This window comes from Camelus dromedarius, chromosome 23, assembly GCF_036321535.1.
Source record: "Camelus dromedarius isolate mCamDro1 chromosome 23, mCamDro1.pat, whole genome shotgun sequence".
Taxonomy (NCBI): domain Eukaryota; kingdom Metazoa; phylum Chordata; class Mammalia; order Artiodactyla; family Camelidae; genus Camelus; species Camelus dromedarius.
Genome location: NC_087458.1, coordinates 22,349,316 through 22,368,882, shown reverse-complemented (window position 1 = coordinate 22,368,882; position 19,567 = coordinate 22,349,316). Strand labels below are relative to the sequence as shown.

At 47.4% G+C, this 19,567-nt stretch overlaps 1 protein-coding gene across 2 annotated transcripts in view; it reads left to right on the top strand.

The window, feature by feature from the left end:
- The window catches only part of ASTN1 (astrotactin 1), a 293,056-nt gene that overhangs the window by 192,052 nt on the left and 81,437 nt on the right, over nucleotides 1-19,567 (top strand). For both annotated transcript variants that reach the window (XM_031435723.2, XM_031435722.2), the window contains exons 9-12: nucleotides 1,967-2,041; nucleotides 8,502-8,639; nucleotides 9,148-9,298; nucleotides 17,463-17,629. In XM_031435723.2, coding sequence (XP_031291583.2) covers nucleotides 1,967-2,041; nucleotides 8,502-8,639; nucleotides 9,148-9,298; nucleotides 17,463-17,629 — 531 coding nt within the window. The remainder of the gene's footprint in view (nucleotides 1-1,966; nucleotides 2,042-8,501; nucleotides 8,640-9,147; nucleotides 9,299-17,462; nucleotides 17,630-19,567) is intronic.

Here is a 19,567-nt window from a genome sequence, read left to right as displayed (position 1 = left end):
TATAGATCTTGACGATAAAAAAATGAATGCATTCATTCCAGCCACTCCCTTCTGCAGTCCCACGGGCCTCCCCTTGCAAATACCAACTCTTCTGAACACTTGATTAGTTAGCTGGTTGGGTCGTTGGTGGTTCTCAACCCCACTGGACCCAACACCCCATTTTATGACAAATAAATTTTAGCCCCTATTACAATCCTTAAATGAAATTCATATATAATAAAATCTGTATATACAAAATTTAAAAATATATATATGCCTTAACAAGAATTAAGAGAAATGAGAAATAATTTATAACATAGTAACTATTTCAACGTATAAAATTCTCTGCAATAGCACAATAGAAGAAATAATAAAGTTGACAGACATTTGCATCTAATGTAGATTCACCGTAATGTAATATGTAATACATGACACAGGTAAGAGTGGTTAGACTGATGCAGATGTGCTGTATTGGTGATTCAAAGACCACGAACAGCGTTGCAGACCATGATGTGGTTTTCCAAAATTATGAACAAATTCTTGGTAAAAATTTTGAAGTGATAATGTATAATCTTCCCTTAATTTGCATGGTAGTAAGTCACCTAGAAAATGCACCTTATATTAAAACAATACGTGTTGCTTTGTGCTTATATATAAATGGAGTTAGCATCTAGGCTCAGATAATTTAAGCAGGCTTTTATCTCCATAAATGTGCAACAAGACATTCAGAAAATTCGCAGGATGTGGAGGGATTTTTGGTGGTGCAGAGCGGTCCCGAGCACTGCGATCCTCTAGCCTCCCTAGCCCTGCCTTCTAAATGCCAGTAATGTCCTCCAATCACTGTGTCATTCAAGGGCACTTGCCCTAAATTTCCCCAAATGCCCTCTATTGGGCGACACCGCCCTCACTGACAACTACTCGGTTAATTCCTAGTATTGGATTTAGTCCCAAATAATCGTGTTGATTTATTCTCCTGAGTTTTTGTAGTCCTTGAAAACCAAAGGCTTGTCTACAGTAAAATCCTCAATAATTAGGTTATGGGGTTGGTATAATGGGGCTATACATGGAGACTGTACGTTCCCTGAGAGCAAGAGCCCAGTTCACCCAGGGCGCCCTATCTAGTCCCCGACGTGTGGCTGGGCTCTGCTAAGCCCTGCTGGGAGGAGTGAATAATTTGGGACTTGGACCTCTGGGTTAGTGAAAAGATATATACAATCTAAAAGAAATAGTTTTGATGCTTTCAGGTTCATGCACTAACTTCTAGATGCTCACTAGAGAGACAGGTAGTTAAGTCTTATTTTAAAATACCATTTCAATTGGTTCTGTTTGAATGCGTGACATTATAGTGGTTGAAACCACATGGAACCGTCAGAGACCCAGAATCTTCATGTCATTCTGAGAGAAAGAGGACATGCTGAGGACCCTGTATGAGCTGTTGCCTTAGCCTGAAAGGTCTGCTTCATCTTCACAATGGTTTGTGAAGCAGCTATTAGCAACCTTATCTTCACAAGTGATGAAATTAGGCTCAGGAAGGCAAATAATCCGCCCGAAGGCAGACAGTTGTCTCAACAGCAGAACAGAGTTTGAACCCAGAACTGTCTGATTCCAGAGGCCTCCTCTTTCCGAGAAATCATACTGCCCTTCTTCCTTCAGTGAGGCAAAGCTAAGTATCTGTTAAATCTACATCTGAAGGACAATAAATTATGGCTATGACACCATTATAGTTTACTCTGTATGTAGTTCCAAACTGTCATGTCTTATCAAGTTCCACTTTCCTAGTGGGTCAGTGAGTTTTGCATTGATCCTGTTCTTGGTTGGGTTGTGGTATTCCAGGTCTTGTGAGCTCCCTTTGGTGGGATTCTTGAGGACAGGGACTGGGTCCGCTTTGTCTTTGGGTCTCCAGAACCTGGCATGATGCCTGACACAGAGTGGACATTCAGGAAGCGTTTGCTGATTGACTTTAATTGAATGTCGTTTCTCCTTTCAGGCCTTGGCCTTACACAATATTTCAGCGAGGCTTTGACCTGGTTTTGGGAGAACAGCCTTCTGATAAAATATTCAGGTAAGTGGTTGTCTAGGGACTGGCTGATATATATCTGCAAGCCTCGTGTCCTACTTCTCAGTGAACTTTCTTTCCTGGTGGTAAATTATAAAATGGGAAACACTTTTAGCCACTCTGCCCTCCTAGTAACAAGAGTGCCTGCCCCCCGTCCACGCCATGACAGCATGAAGGATGTGGAGGCTGGACAGATTCTGTTGGGGTCTGTCTTCCTTCCTTGCCTGCTCCATGAACCCCAGTCAAAACCTCAACCTCTCGGAGCCTCCAGTTTCCACATTTGTTCAACAGAGCTCATTACATGCCTGGCTCTATTGTTGAGAGGAATATATGAGATAATACAGGGAAAGCCCCTGGCACAGAAACCAGCACAGAACAGGCAACTGATGCCAGTTTCTGCCTCCCCATCTTGCATCTAATTTGCACCTTCCTCATAAAGCCTTAAGTTGTCCAAGATGAATCCCTCCCGCCTCTGCTTCTCCACTTTCTTAACTATACCTCAGTATTATTTTTTTCAATCTACCACCTCCTGATCAAATGGGGTGTTTCCAGTCCCTCCCAAATGTCTACCTGCATACCTGGGAATCGCACATACTAGAAAAGTGAAGAAGCAAAGGAAGAATTTGGGTGCCAGCCATGAACTATGGGGTTTTCCTCAAGTTTAATTCACACCAGGCCTTAGCTGGAATGCAAGTTTCTTTCCAAGCCAAGATCTTCTCCTCCATTTATTCTGTCAATCTATCTTTCAATTAACGTGCATCTGCTGAATACCCAGTAAGTGCCAGAGATTGTGCTTGTGCTGGTGGTACGGACAGGAATGCATCTCCCTTCACGAGCAAGCCCTCTGATAGAGGAAGTAAATAGTCCTGCCCGAGTGCCTGATGTCAAAGGAGGCATCAAGCTACTGCATGGCAGGATTGGAGGAACAGTGAGCAAATGGAAAACTTAGTTCCTTTTCACTGTACTCCTGCAGTGTACTGAGTCTCACCTATTCTCTGCTGCTGCCTTTCCAAATCCCTTCCAGGTCTACAGAACTATTTCCTAGTGGAACCTTTCCTTGCCCTTTTTCTCTCCTCAGTGTCCCTCCCAGGGCGGCTGGGTCTTGTTAATGGCATTGGCTGCAGGCTGCTTTTGAGGATCTGTGCTGCAAGAGATGTCAGCTATCTTCCTTAGACTATGACTCAGGCATTTAAACCTTCCAACAATGATTTATCATTGGCTAACTTTTCTTCTCCCTTTTTCCTGCTGCTGGTCTTTTGGGAACTTCGAAGAGTGATAAAGACAAGGCAGATGGAGAGCTTGGTGGAGTTTGATTAACATCGATAAGTTCCCTCTCTCTTAAAAGTCAGCAACTAACACTTTGAAAAACAAGAGCTTTGATGAAATTGCTATTAGAGCTGAACCTGCACAAAAACTCTGTTTCCATCCCCAAAAACATCATTTATTCTTTGCAAGTTTGTTAGCTACCACCTGGATGTGGTACGCAGTCACTGCAGAGGGGACCCGTTGTGTGGTCTGACCCATGCAACCAACTATCTCAGGAGCCATGGGTTAATCAATAGTGACCAACCCTTTTGGTCCCTATCATGGCAATAACTAGTCTCTCAAGTGAAAACCCTGGGTCGTGATCTCCTTATTTCAGGTATTAAGAACTTTCATCAAAACCAGTCTGGGATCTCAGTAAACTAACTGCCAGGGGCCACCCTAGAGATTTCTATGACCTGGTCAGTGATGGCAATATCTTCAAGAAGCTAATGACTGTTTACTAGCTACTCTGTTCACTTATGACTTAGGCTCTTGATAAATTCCAAGCCACTGCATATTTCCCTGGACTACGGAATAAAATGTAAATTCTGACATTCAGATCTCTCCACAACTGAATGCCAGTGTACAGACTCCCTTTTAATAAGCTGCCCTTCTCCTGTAGAACCTTCCATTCTTAGATTTACCTTCTTACCGGTCCACTGCCCTGGCAACCTGACCATCTCCCATTCTGCACATTTACTTCCTCTGTGCATTTTCTCCCCCTGCTGTAAACACTGCCCATTGTCATGGTGTAGACCGAGTTTCAGCTAAACTCAACATCTATTGAGCACCTACTATTGCAAGGCACTGTTCTAGATGCTGCAGATATGACCAAACAAATGTGACTAAGGTAGTTCTTGATGTCAGGGAATTTACAGTCTCATCCAAGAACTGTTCTCCAACTATGGCTGTCCATGAGAATCCCCAGTGTGCTTTAAAAATGAGCAATGATCTTACCTAGCGTAAAACCGACTAATTCAAAAGTTCTAGGAGGTGGGGCCAGGGCATGAGTGTCTCTTAAAAACACATGGTAATTCTAATCTGTACCTGGGATTGAGAAACACTGGCCTAAAGCATCTCCAATCCATTGCACTAATCCATAATGACTCCTTCCTCTCCAAATGTGTATATAATACTGACTGCAATATTTATTTGTCAGTTATTAATTTCATATTTCTTCTTAATTTGCCAATTTGCTTCTCAGTAACATGGTTGTCTTCTTCAGGGGAGGGGAAACATCCTATATGGCTTTAAATACTCAAAATCTAACATAACTTTGAACATAGTAGGTCTTCAATAAATATCTGTAGATGATCATTTCATGCATTTCCTGGGGACTTGAAGCCAGATTAGGAAACCTTGATACCTAACCTGACCTTGGTAATCTGCAATCCCAAAGAATCCAGGAAGGTTCAAACTAGACTCAAAGGGTCCAAGGGAAGCCTGAACCTCCAGAATGAATCTTCTCACCAGACTCAGCATGGTGTTGAAAATGTCCTTTCCACTGTAGCTAAGGTCACTCCATTCCACCAGACCCTCCAGTGGCAGAGGTCAGTACAGACCACATTTCACTCTCAGAGACCTTCCCTCCAAGCGTGTACCTGTATCCCTTGGAATAATACCTCATTCTGGAACGGCTTGCTCTGGGAGAGGGTGGAGATGCCAAACTAAGAGCTATTTATCATTTATTTCCCCCCCATTCTACTTCATGCCAAACCACAGTGAGAGCACAGGTTCATTCTGTCCAGTGCTTTCTGGCGAGTGTTTGATTCTGGACAGAAATTTCAAGCTCGAGTTCAGCAGGGCCATGTGCAGGACTCAGGCCACAGCTGAGACATCCACCACAGTGGCCGTCACCAGCTGTCCTGCGAGAAGGCCCAGCATGGGAAGGCATTCCAGATGTTCACCCAGCTTCTCTTCCGTGGCTTTTTGAAGATGTTCTTGCCAAATCCGCATGGATGAGGGACAGATGAGATTTTAGGACACAGCTTTTCCCTGACAGTTTGTTCTATATTTGGTTTTTGGAGTTGCTCAGTAGATTTTTTTCAGATGAAAGAAAACTTTAGAATTTTATAGGCATGAGCCAACATGGGCTGGAAAGTTGCTGTGAGCAACACTTGAGAATCAGACCAACCCCCATCTTTCCCACTTAAGGAGAAGTCACCTTGGAGAGAGTGCTAAACTTCTTAAAGTATTAGCTGATGACTTGGTAAAATGGGACCAAATGATTAACCTAAGAGGGCTTTTGTGAGGATAAATGTGGTGGCTCTGCAGAGCACCTGCCTTTAGAGGATTCTCAATAAAGCCTCAATAAAGGCTAGTTTCAACCCACACCTGACTTTGTTCCATGTACAGGATCTCACCTTGACCCCACCAGAGACTGAAGATTACACTGTTTTCTTGTTAACTGTCATGTTTCATGTGTCATGTTTCAGAAGCTGCTGTGCACCTAGGAGGTTCTCCATCCTATCAAACCCAGATCGATCTTGACCATTAAATTTATTCAAACCCAGAGGTTAACCCATATCATGTCTTAAATGAAGAATAATCTTCACCACGACTTGTATCTTTAAATTGGAAAACTGAGATTATATTCCCTAGTAGCCTGTTTAAGCTAAAGAACATAGCTAAGCACAAACTAAAGCACATAACCGAGTCTCCTTGTTGATCAGTCAATAAGTATTTATGGAGAGACCTTCTTGGGTCAGAAATTATATCAGGCAGTGGGGCTACAAGGATGACAAAGAACTGTCTTCTGCCATCCAAGAGAGAACATTCTTATGAGTGGTGATGGACACACGAAAAGATGGGTACCAGTCAGCATCTTAGGGATGACAAAGGACCACGTGCACATGCCCAGAGGAGAGTCCCCGACTCAGCCTTACGGCGTGAAGTCCCTAGGGGGCTTTCAGGAAGAGGTCTTTACCGAGTCTTAAACTGAGTGGGAGTCCAGCAAAGAAGAGAGGAAAGGAAACTCGGGAAGAAGGAATATTAAGAGCAAAGACAAAGAGGTGAGAAAATTAGGACAACTTGAGGAACTGCAGTCAGATTGCGTTGCAGGAGCACGAAGTTTGAAGCAGGGTCTGGTGAGGGAAGAAGCTGAAGAGAGACATCTCCGGAGGGTGACCTGTGCTCCGTGGGTCTGGCGTGCCCGTGAACAGTTTCGTCTGGGGAGGAGGAAAAACCATGAGACGGATGGACACGGATTGCTCGCTCCCAAAAGAAATATGCTAGAACCGCCAGTCATCTCCTAAAATCTGTTACAAACATGAGAAGCTACAGGTCGCAGATTTGTTTCTCTGCATCAGCGCAAACCTTGCAACTTTCAAACCAAAATAGAAAACAAAAACTCGCCTCTATGTCCTGATGAGCTGTCTCCTCCCAGTGCCATTCAAATGTGTGTATCTTCTCCTTGAAACGATGTTATATGTAATATTGGCGGTGTCCCTCTCCCAGCCTGCCTATTAGAATCTCCCTGTCAAAATGAAAAGTGGACATGAACACTTAAATGTTGTTGCCTTCAACCCACATTCGTCCTTAAATCTGGGGTCCCAGGCACCACAGGCCAATCGCTTGCCTCGAATTGGCTCCTTAATCTTGTCTGATGACGTACGTACGTGTGTCGTGTGTGTGTGTGTGTGTGTGTGAAGGAGCCAGCGCGCCTTCAATTCTGCCAGCTGCTTCACAGAAGAGAGAAGTGGTACGTTTCTCTTCTGTCTCCCTAGTAATGGGCTTCCTTCAGCTGGTACCGACCCCTCCCTGCACAGACCTCACTCCCCAGTCTCCTGGGGGTGGAGGAGTTGAGTGCCTCCTTCAGAGCAAAAAGCATCTCTGATATTTCAGTGCTGCTGACTGCAGAGGTTTGCCCCACAGGTCAGAGAAGTAAGGGACCAAGAGGAGGGTGGGAATAGGAGAGAAATGTCCCAAATCCTGGCCACCTCTCCCTTGCTCCGCGGTTTTGCCTCTCCCCTTGGCATCTGCTTTCTCTTCTTTCAGCTGCTCTGCCACCCAGGTCTGTCATTCAGGGAGTGGATGAAAATTGTGAGGCCTGGTTGCTTCTAACTCATGAGCCTCGGGCAGCAGGGATTCTCTGTGGCCAGCATCCTGGAGAGGGCTACATTTCCCATAAAAGATTTCACATCAGCAGTCTGGTTTCCTAGCATCTCAGGCAACCCAGGGAGTGGAGCTGGGAGTGTGCGGGTCAGGGGAGGAAAAGGAGCGGGATTCTGAAATGGTACTCTGTGACCAGCATGCTAATGGAGCTGGTGCTGGGTTCTGCTTAATTGTACGCATCTCTCTCCATTGTTCTTCCCTCCACATTAAGTGGGAAGGGGACGCCAGACTGCCACAGCCTCATGATATCCCACCCACACTGGCTTTTATCCTGTAGACTATTTTTGACTATGAACACAGAGCATTTGAATGCCTTTGAAATAAAATGAATGAATAAATAAACAAATAATCTCTCATGGTTCCTTAAGCTCTCCCTTGAAATGCTGATTGATTCTTTCATTCATTTTAGCCCTTGTTGTAAGGGAAAAAAAAAAATCTTCCCCACCTCCTGAGGGTTAGCGCCCTGAGCTAAGGGTGTGGGCAGGAGTGTGGAAAATACATCTGGGCTTGTCTTGTTCATCCCTCTTCCCTCTTCCCTGGAGGCTCCTGGCTTCAATCATCGCTGCTCCCATCACACAGAAGCCAGCAAAAGGGAGCTTTTCTTCTTTCTTTTCCTTGGTGGGTTCCTCCAGGCACAGAGAGAAACCATCGCTACCACAGTGGGTGTGCGGCACGGGGGATGGGAATGGTGGGAGGCCAACCTGCCTCTTCAATTAAAATGCTTCCAATTATAGCCGACTTAAGGTAGGGGAAGCCCCCAGCTTCAAATCTGAAGCTGAAACTGGAACTCGATTTTTTTATGATTTGACACAAAGACACTTTTAACACCTGGTAAGTGGAGGCCATGTTGTCAGTTCTCCAACTGTCTGGACGTGTGAGCAGAGGCAGACCTGTCTGTCTCCCTCAGACTCAATCATCTCATCCATAAAATGGCAATAAGCTCTCCTTCCTGAAGGAGGCAGCTGGAGGTAGGGCGCCAGGTCCTCCAACGGGGTGGTCACCCCTCACCCCCCCAAGCATGACCAGCTGGTGTTGGGTGTCTCTGCAGATTCACCTACACCCTTGGGGAGGGCATGTGGTTGCCCCTCAGCAAGAGCTTTGTGATTCCACCAGCCGAACTGGCCATCAACCCATCAGCGAAGTGTAAGACGGACATGACAGTGATGGAGGATGCTGTGGAGGTCAGGTGAGTCCAGCCTCAGGGTGCTGTGACTCCACTGGGTTTGGAAGGCTGAGTGGGAAACTCCCTGAAGGTCCAAGGTGCTGGGAAGGGAATCGAGACAAGCTGAAAAGAGACACTGGCAGGCTGCCTTCGAATTCCCCAGACACAGTGTCAGGATCCACTCTATCTGGGTCAATATTGCACACCCCAAGGCTCATGCACCAAGAGGGGGCATGAAATTAAAGTTCATAAGCACTTCCCACATCCCCTGAGGACTGACAGGCAATAAAATGTTAATTTCCCTGCCCAAGTTTAGACCTCCTTCTTTGACCAGGCGTTACAGCCTTGGCTTACTTCCCAGACATGGAGAATGTCCGTAATTTGTTAGTTCAAGGCTCAGAGCATGGCTGATCTGCAGTGTTTGTAAGAGAGAGTGAGCCGTGATCTGGTCAGCCAGACAGGAATGTGGAGGACACGGTGCTGCGTGTCGCACCTGCTGTCCCCTGACTCCTCCTGCTGTGTCTCCCCCCAGAGAGGAGCTGATGACCTCGTCCTCCTTCGACAGTCTGGAGGGTCTCCTGGATTCCTTTGGACCAGTGCGTGACTGCAGCAAGGACAACGGGGGCTGCAGCAAGAACTTCCGCTGCATCTCAGATCGCAAGCTGGACTCCACTGGCTGCGTGGTATGTCTGCCCTGTCCAGCTGGTCTTTTCGGGAAGAGGGGGCACCGGGTACGGCACAATGCAGATTAGAGCTGACAACATACTGTGAGTGAAAGGGAGGGTCAGGAACCATCCCTCTCTCGTTGTCACTACTGTCTGGTCTAAATTAGGAATTTTCACTTGACAGAGACGAGGAGCAAATACCAGCCATTTAACCAAGATGTGTTTACGGAACACCTGATCCATGTACTCTAACTCTCCAAGGAAAACTTCACGAGTTACATAGCATGATTCTCTCTTTCCAGTCTTGCAGTCTGGTGTGTGATGGACCCCCCTAAACAGTTCGAGAGCTAATTAACTGCTTCATAGTACACTATCGATTCTAATAAGAAATAGACTATATTGACAATAGGATAATTCTAGAAGGAACCTATCTTTGTCTAGAGTCAAATTACACTGACTGTGATACGAAATTTTAGAGGAGCTCTACTTAAGGCCAGAATGATGGAAGAAATAAATTATGCCAGGAGTGCCAGAGAAAAAATTAAAATACGTTCCCTTTGAGACCATGCTTCGCCAAAGGTGGCTTTCTACTTTGCTATCAGTTGTATGGACTTTGGCACATGTAAACATGTGATGCAGTGGACTAGAAAGACTATTTGGGTTAGGGTGGACATCCCACGCCATGGACGTGAAGATGGATGGACCCACGCTGGTATATGGAGGCAGGACCAGATGGGCAAGCCTTCAGTGGCTGGTGCCTTTATATTAGTCATTTTTGTGCCCATCAACACTAGTGTCTGTTTCCAGCCTTCCCTTCTTTTAAGGGCAGAATGATGCAATCCTCACAGAGAGGAAACACAAGGAAAGCCATACACCAAGTTAGCATAAAGAAGAGGAAAAGGTGATTGATTGAGACATGTTGTCGTGCAGGAGCTTCCAGCGCTAGGGGAGGATATGATGCCTCATCTTGCTTCCCAATCTGACAGCTGTGCTCTTGTAAAGGGACCCAGGGCAGGGGCCAGCTGTGAGGATGCTGGGCCCATTCCATCTTTCACAGCCCCCCTCCCTGCCCCATTTCCCCCATCTCCAAGCACCTGCTCTGTTTGGGGACCTGTTCTCCATCAAAGATGGATGCGTACCTGGGGTCCAGAGTGGAACTCTCTCGGCCCTGAGGCCTCCCCAGACTTTCCCAGGTCGGGCAGCAGGTGGCAGGAGCCTGATTCATCCAAGAAGGGACAGAAAATAAAGAAATGGAAAAGGAAAGAGAGAGGGCTGAGGGGCAGGGAGGCGGAGATCCCGGCCAGTCCATTAAAAGGAAGGGAAAGCAGAACAGCAAGGGCGATCAGAAAAGTACGAAGATAAGTGTTCTTCAGGTGTCTTAGGCAATGAGCTTCCCAACCAGGTCCCTCAGGAGACAATTTCACTGTCTAATGGAGTGCCCAGCTGAGACTTTTTTTGATTTCTTTTTTTTTTTTTTTTTTTTTTTTACTATTCTACATGCATTTCTTCATCCAGATTTTAACCATTCGTTCTCATTGCTCTCTCAGTTGGGTCAGTCTAAGTGCTGAAACACTGTGTGTGCACATATGTGAACAGCCCCCAGGGCCCCCCCGTGGCCCCCTCATATGAGTGTGAGCATGCTCACACAGTCACACACGTGCAGGAGGATACAGCCCCCATCTCTTCCCCCTCCTCCACCCCTTTGCTGAGCCCCTCAGGCTTTGCCTTGTCAGCTGCCTTTTGCTGGTGATCCTGCCCCTTTACTTGGCACAGAGCCGTGCTGATGTATTTTTGTACTTTTAACACTATGATCTGTGAGACGGGGCTAGCAGGAATAGTTCCGATGAATATGTATTTGCAGTAAGGCTGCTGCATTTGAGAATCAGAGCCCCTGCAGAAAGGCGCCCAATTATACCAGTGCTTGGCATTAGCATAAGACTTTAAAGTCACTGGTCCACGTGGCTTTTGGAGGGAGGAGGGGGCCAGGCCCATTCAATTGACTGTTTCTCATTAGCTGTGAAGCACTGGATCCCTGAGACAGGAGGAGGGTTGAGAGTGACATGCCACATTGTGATCTTGTGACCCTATGGAGAAGAACTTTACATTGAGCCTGGTCTGACTCCACTGGGTACCGCTACCATCCCGAAGCCTTGCTGTGTTAGCAGAGTGGTCCTGGGTCATCTGTAGGCAGACCAGGGACAAGGGCACCAGCTGCAGAGCCTGCAGTCTGGGGAGAATCGGGCCGTCTTCCTCTCCACATCAGCCCCGACGTGCAGTTCTCTGGGTGCTGAGCTGAAAGGCTTCCCGGAAAGGCACTTTCTTGTGAAAGGAAAAGGAGAGGAGGACTCAAGGGCAAGGTGGCCCTTAAGGAACCTGGGAGAGGGACAGAGAGGTAGGAAGAGACGGTGTGCAGTCATATACTGACTGAGTTCAAGCCAGATGGGTGGGCTTGGTCCACATCAGCCTCCATCTTTCTAGGAAGGCAGGGCACATCTCTCTGTTACGCATGGACTCCCACAGGGTTAATTGCTACACAGTTAATTGCCCTGTTGTTTATAGAGTCCCTGGGGACAGGAAACAAATACCCGTGAAAGGCACAGCCCTGTGCCAGCCTCAGTCACTCCGTTCCAAAGCAGACCACTCTCCAACCGCAGGCCCGCTGACCCTCGGGGTGGGTGCTGGAGCAGAGGTCAGCCACCCGCCGTGGACTGCTGGTTCTTGCTCCTACCTCTTGTCCTTGCCGTGCCGAGGAGGGGGCTGTGGTCCCTGCCTGGACAGCACAAGGGCACGGTTCTCTGTTCTGTGGAGCCCCATGGGGTCCTGCAGAGGCGCTGTGTGAGTGTCCTGTCGCTGCTGTAACAAATTACCACAGGACTGGCGACTCAAGACCCATTTTAGTATCTTTCAGCTCAGTAGGTGAGAATCCAATTTGAGTGTCACCGGGCTAACATCAGGTGTCAGCAGGGATGCACTCCTGTTTGGAGGCTCTGGGGGAGAGTCTGTTCCTGGCCTTTTCCAGCTTCTAGTTCCAGCTTCTAGAGGCTGCCCACATCTGGGGGCTCCTGGTCCCCCTCTTTGATCGTTAAAGCAGCTACGTTGCATTTCCTGACCATTCTCCTGTAGCACATCCTCCCTCTGCTGCTTCCCATTTGTAAGGACTCTTGTGATTACAGGGCTCACCTGGGTGATCCAGGGTCATCTTCCCGCCTCAAGAGCCTTAACTTGACCTGCCAGGCCTCTTTTTGTCACAGATTCTGGGAGTTATGTCCCAGACATCCTCGGGGCCACCACCAACCTCAGTGGGTAGGATTCTAGTCTCTTCTCTCCCAAACCAGAGCATCTTCGTTCCTTTTTTTTTTTTTTTTTGTAAGAACATTTATTTGTGTGTGGCGGGGGCAGACAATTAGGTTCATTTGTTTATTTACTTTTTTTAAAGGAGGTGCTGGGGATTGAACCCAGGACCTCATGCATGCTAAGCATGCACTCTACCACTTGGAGCTATAACCTCCCCCTAGAGCATCTTCATTCTTAACAAGCCTATGTATTGAGGTTTAATATAAAACTTTATTTGAAAGGTTGAAAATGATTTCCAACACTATGAATCTATTTTTTTAAAAAAACTCTAAAAATGGAAAGACCTGCCATAACGCTTCTTTCTTATCTCCACACTCGTCTGGCAGTGGCCTCCCCAGAATGCCTTCTGCTCTGTGCGATGTGCACTTCTTTAGGTGGAAGGCAAGAGGGCGGCCGCCCCACTTCCTCTTGTATTGAACGCATGACCTTCCTGGCCAGAGCATTATGCTCTAATGAGCTTTGAACGACCCAGTGACCCTGCCGCCCTTCTGTCCAGATGCCGTCCACAATGGTTTCCCACAAAATGTGTCATTTCACCTCTACTGGAGTGCAGGCGTGTGGTGACCATTACGGGTGACCCAGTGACCCTCCCTCTTTCTCCCTGTAAGCAGGAGGGTATGCCTCAGCGGCTCTCAGAGAACAGGGCAGGACGCTGAAATACAAATTTCATTCCATCCAGCTTTTCCCCCTTGGGAGAAGTCCTGCATGGCTTGGCCTTCCATGTCAGAGCCCATCATTAGCTATGAAAGGAATGAGACTGTCATGTTGTTAGAAAGAACCTATTTCGAGTAGGAGTTCTGGCTGCACGTCTTATGAATCATCCAGGTAAGGCGAGGCCGGCGAGCTGCAGAAAGTCGCTCCTTCTCTCCCAGGGGCCCTGAATACGCCCTTGTGTCCATCAGTCCTGTTCATCTGCCAACAGCGCCGCCACCTCGTGATATGGAGCTGAGGTGTGTGTGTCTCAGGCTGAGGGAGATTTCGCTAGACTCCAAAGTAATTAATCAACCAGAAATCACTGCTAGAAACAGAGGGGAAAGACAGGGAAGAAAAGGAGTTGAATGGGGGAAATCATTTTAATCTCATTAGCAAATTATGCTTTAGACCAGTAATAAGTCAAGAAGCCACGAGCATCTCATGAAAGATGATTAACCTTGTGTGTTTTAGGGGTCACTGAACTATGAGCTCATTTATTAGACCCTCTGGATGGGGGAGGGTTGTTGCCATAATGAATGGAGTTTTCTTCTCAAGTCTATAGTTTGGAAAGGCCATGGGATTGCTAACCGTGACCTACGCAAAGAGGGGTCAGTGTATGACCTTGGGGCTCAGTCTTGAGCAAACAGTTCTCTTTTGAGAGACAAGTGGAGGGACTGTCCACAAGCCAGGAGAAGACAATGGCCAGCACTTTGCAAAGAGAAAACACAAGTTTTCTCTCCTGACAACTGGTCTCCGGCTGCACGTACTTCTAGGAAGAGGTCATTATTTAGAGCCTGTAGTCTCTTTGTATTTTGATACAGATTTTGAAGAGCGCAGAATGTGTACACAACCACACAGGAAACATTCAGGCAAAAACAAGAGCAAATTTCTACCATGGGAAACGAGTGATTAGACTCCTCGGGGATGGGAGTTCTGGTTCAACATGGGTTAAGAAGAAAACTCTATTTTTGGTTTCAGCTTTTTTTTTTTTTTCTGGAACTATTTCAAAAATGTTTTACTCTGAACTGCAGCCCAAGTAAGTTACAGTGCAGTAAAGATAATTGCATCTTTTTTAGTGATTGAGGATCTTGTCTTGTCTTCAAGGTCGTTGCTCTGGACAGTTTGCAGTCTTTTGTCCTATAAATATACACACCCATAATATGGGTGTGTGTGTGTGTGTGTGTGTGTGTGTGTGTGTGTGTGTGAAAGAGAGGGGGAGAGAGAGAGAATATTAGGCTGAATCTTCAAATTTTCAAATAACTGAGTCCAGACTGTACTCCGGAAGTTGCTTAAGAAAATCAGACAGACAAACAACACATCTACAGGGTCACTTTACTCTACTGACACAGTGACTATGTTTTTTTAGCAATTCCAAAAATTTAGGTTATCTCACACGTGGCAAGCAGCCTGGCAGAGTGGAAGAGACCCACATGAACGCTGGTGTCAGAGAGAACTAGGTCCGAATTCTGATTCTGCCAGTTTCCACCTCTGTGACCTTACACAAGTTACTGCTTAATCTTTCCAAGTCTAAGTTTGTTCATCTATAAAATAAGGGGGAAAAGAAGCCAAATTGAATTTTGCAATTGAAGATAATAGATGTAGACTGTCTTGCACATAAAATTGCTTAATTCCTGGTAGCTGTTATTATTACTTTCAGCTTTGCTTACGAGGAGAAAGCATCCACCTTGGACAAGGCAGCTAACTCTGTCTTCCCTCCAAGCCGCCTAAGAAAGTGTGATCCAGTTTGGCACAGCGATGGTTATCTGTATACCAGAGCCAGGCAGGATGTGGATGTGCCAGGTTTGGGATTCTGGAACAAAGCCCCTCTGGGGTCTCATTCAGTGACATCTTTGTCAAACATCGTGCTTGATGGGGCATTCTGAAAAAAAGCAGGTGGCCGCAGAGATGGGGAGTCCTGGCTGGTGACTGAGCTAGTGAGCTGATACGGGGACTGGAAACACGCGAGGTGGGAGTGACGGCTTTGTCTCTACTTTGATGGCTTTTCTCAAGCTTTAGAGAAAGAAAGAAAACGCAACACCTGGCAACCAGGGCAGCCCGTTTCATTCCAATCAAATGTCCGTGTTTCACTACCCACACCCATGCCGGGACAGCCTCACAGTGGTGAAGCCAGCTCCCTTCTGGTGGCACATCTGGCCTGACAGCTGGGTGGCCAAGGACGTGGGGGGGGGGCGAACAAAATGTGGGGTGCGATCCTCAGCTGCCTCGTTTGCTTGTTTACCATCATCTGGAACATCTGGGTTGGCCCAGCACAAGGCAGCCCTTGGAAACATCTTGAAAGGCTGTCACCTTCCAGCACTCCAGCTGGCTTCACCGGGAGAAGGGGGATGGACCAGGCTGGGAGGCTGGCAGGCCCATAGGGGGGCCATTTGTTTGGGAAATTGCAGAATTAGTGTCAGCAAACAGCGCACATCCTGCTGTGATCTTCAGTTGGGAGGTGTGGAAGGAGGAGAGGTGGGTTTTCAGAGGCACACCTGCGGCAGCTCCAGGCTACTAGGCCAAGGTGCTTGGCAACCGAGAGCAAAAGCAAGTGGAAGCCAGGCAGCAGGGCAGGAGGGAGGCGCTTAAAATGGTTCCACCAGGGTTTAAAAGGTTTTTTTTTTTTTTTTTTTTTTTTTTTTGGTTTGGTTTTAGCTTTGGAAGAGTGTGGTAGCTAGCTGATGGTATGTATATGACAGTCATTAAAAGCAGATCAGACCCAGACAGACCCCCTCCCCCCAGCTCTACCCCATACAAGCTGCTGGACCCCGGGTAAGTTACCTGTCCCTTCCAGTCTGTTGGAAGGAATCGGCTGTAACGCAAATGCACAGGATCTGTTGCACAGACAGAAGAAGCAGGATGGCAAAAAATACTCATTCACTCGTAGATGGAGTCCGGTGCAGTGAGAAGTTCATGCATTAATTGTTAATAGTTTCCAGGTCTATTAAGCGAGGATAACGTGGGGGCTGTGAGATGAAATACCTGAATCGCATCACATAGCGCCCAGCACCCAGTAAGTGCTCAGTGAACAGTGACTGTTGTGTGAGCGCCTGGTGGTGATGTGAGCTAGTGACGGGGCAGCCAAGTCATGGACGCCATAGCCAGCCTGCCGGGGGGGGCTCCGCCATGCTCAGCCTCACGACGCTGGGAAAGTTGAGCTCTCTGTGCCTCGGTTTCTTCGTAAGTAAAATGAGGGTGATCACCTGCCTACGTTATGGGATGCTGTGAGGGTAAGAGAGTAAGGTGTATGAAGGTTAGACACTGCCGGGCTCATCATGGAGGCCTTATGAGTGTTTCTACTGCTCACCAAGCCCCTTCTTCTTCCCCGGGATCTGCTGACCTCTCTTCCTCTGTTGTCTCCTTTGCTGTCATTCCTGGGTGGTTTATTGAGGACATGGTGCAGAAAAGCTAAATGTTGCACATGGAGTGTCCAGGGCACTGGGACAAAGCCCAGACCCGAGCGTGGCACCTGCGGGCACTCATGTAGCAGGTGCCCTTGTCTGCGTCTTCCTCAGGACATCCTTGAGGCAGGAAGGTCATGAGTAAAGCCACTCCCACTAGGAGAGCCAAGAAACCTCCCTCCAAGGTCACAGGGAAAGTCCACGCCCTCCTGGCTGGCGGCTGGGTCCAGCCCACTCTCCCCAGCACTGCCGTCTGGTACCAACGTTGACAAAGTACTTTGGACTTAAAAAAAAAAAAGTCCAATTAATACTAAATCCAAACAGCAGCACTCCCTTCCTCTAGCCCAAAAGGAATCTCTGCTAATGCACTTTGATTCTGGCCCCTCACTTCCACCTTCCTGCCAGCCTGAGGCCCAACTGGGAGGCCAGTTCACCTTGCTCTGTCTTGCTACAGCACTCCCTTCCAGCCTGCTTGGAGGAATCGGCTCTAATACAAATGTGTGTGATCTGTGCCCAGAGAGAAGAAGCAAGATCACCTCAAAAAAAAAAAAAAAAAAAAAAAAAGTCATTTGCTTTTAAAGGGAGCCCAGCACAGTGGGAAATTCGTGCATGACTTACCAGTGTTGATGGTTTCGAGGCTGAGGGCTGAAACTAGGCATCGGTGGTTACACTCTGGTTCCCAGAGAACCCAGGGCCCTGATTCAGCCACCTGTGTGGATGCTTTCTGGTTGTGCCAGTGCCCATCCGGACTCAGCCCCATGAAGGACAGCTCCGGCTGCTATGACCGCCACATCGGGGTGGACTGCTCGGACGGCTTCAATGGTGGCTGTGAACAGCTGTGTCTACAGCAGATGGCTCCCTTCCCGGACGACCCCGCCATGTACAACATCCTCATGTTCTGCGGGTGAGTCAGCTCCCTGTGAAGACATACAAGTCGGGACTGGGAGATGGGACTGGGAGGTGGGAAAGTAAGTCTGAATGAACTCTGTCACCGAGGCCAGCCCTCAGGCTCTGAGGAAAGAGCCTTCTGGGACTGGAAAAGGAGCACTTTTAAAGTCAAGATTGGGAGGGTGAGAAGTCTAGTTCCACCACTGAAAATGGGGAAACTGACCACAGGGTTTACCTAAATCATTGCCCGTCCTCACCAGGATTCCCTAACTGTGTTTTGTGGTGTGATCACTACGTGTTTGGTGACAAAACAATTCTGTGGTCCAAAAGCTTGGGAAAGGTTGTGGGAAATGAATCAGCTGTCAAAGAAGGGAAGAGGGGACTGCACAGCCTCCCTCCCCGGATGGACTGCTCCTGCGTGGAGTTGCAGAGCCCTGCGCTGCGGGCCAGCCTCATCTCACCCCTTCTCAGGACAGGGCAGGCAGTGCCACCCCTTTTACAGATGGCAAAGCTAACACGCGGTGAGGTTAAGTGACTCCCTCAAAATCGGGGAGCTGGTAAGGTGGGACGATTAGCACTGGAATTCAAGCCCTCCCTGTTTTTTAAAAAAAAATTCTGAAATTCCCTCAAAACTGAAATTCATACCACTGACTGGAATTATATTTTAAAACATTTTCGTTGTTTATCTGTAAGTGCATAAAAATATGGCCCATCCTTCAACACCCACACCCGTGGTTGTCTTGTCTATCCTTTTCTCCCCTTTCCTTCCACCCCCTCTTCCTCCCTCTCCCCTGCCCCCCCATCCCCCTCATTTCCTGCCTGTCGGGGAGGGCACTGCCTCTGTGCCCCACACCCTGCTGGCCACTGGGCTGCAAAGATGAATGACGCTTGGTTCCTGCCCTCAAGGATCTCACAATCGGAATAGGCTTGTGGTGAAAATCAATGTTTAGAGTCATGAAGCCATGCTGGATTGTTGCTAAAAGCCAGCGCTTGCTGGATCATCATGAAAAGATTATTCAGTGGACTAGTAATTTTATTTTATTGTATTCCATTTTATTTTTATTTCTTTGCAATTGAACAATTTTCCTGTTTTGTTTCTTATAAAATCCCATTCCATAAATGGAATGTGATCTCAGTTTTAATGTCTCTATAACGTTACCATTCTGGTTGACCCACTTCAGTTAATGAGTTAAAATCAGCCACAGTTGCCTAGAATTTATTTATTTAATGAGCACATATCTGAGCTCCCTCTTTGCACAAAGACCCTGGTTAGGTGTCAGATGTAGGAGAGACAGCAGGATGTGAGAGCTGGTCTCCTCTCTCAGAGGAGTTTACAGGGAGACAGGCAGCTATGAACACAGAGGACAGTGGGGGAGGAGGCAGTGTGAAAAGGCAAGCCGTCAAGACGCTCAGGATGGTCTGAGAGGGACCCAGCCAGCCTCTCAGTTCTTTCCAGAAGCACTGTGTTATGGCTCAAGGAAGGAGGCCCTTCACCATCTTGTCCCAGACCTAGGCTGGTGCTGGAGAGTCCCTTGTGGGTCTCAAGACATGTCCTTTGCCTGGACAAATGCAGTAGGTCCCTAATGGGACTTTCCCATTCCATTGGAATTTGGTACACATGCATATTTTGCACTCTCCAAGCCACTATATATAGCCTGCGGAGAGAAGTCCTTGATTTGAGGTTCTTTAGGAAGACCAAATCACTTGCACTTATAATTAAAGAGCTCTCCTCACACCTGTTCACACAATATATAAATGGTAAATGGGGAAAGCAAAGTCGCGTTTACGCAGGATTCATTTGTACCTCTGCTCGTGATGATAACAACACGATGAGCACTCACTATGTGCTAGGCACAATATAAATTCTTTAAGTTCGGTGTCTCAATTCATCTTCTCAACCAACCCCAAAAAGCAGCTACTGTTTTTCCCGTTTGTACAGATGTGGAAACTGAAG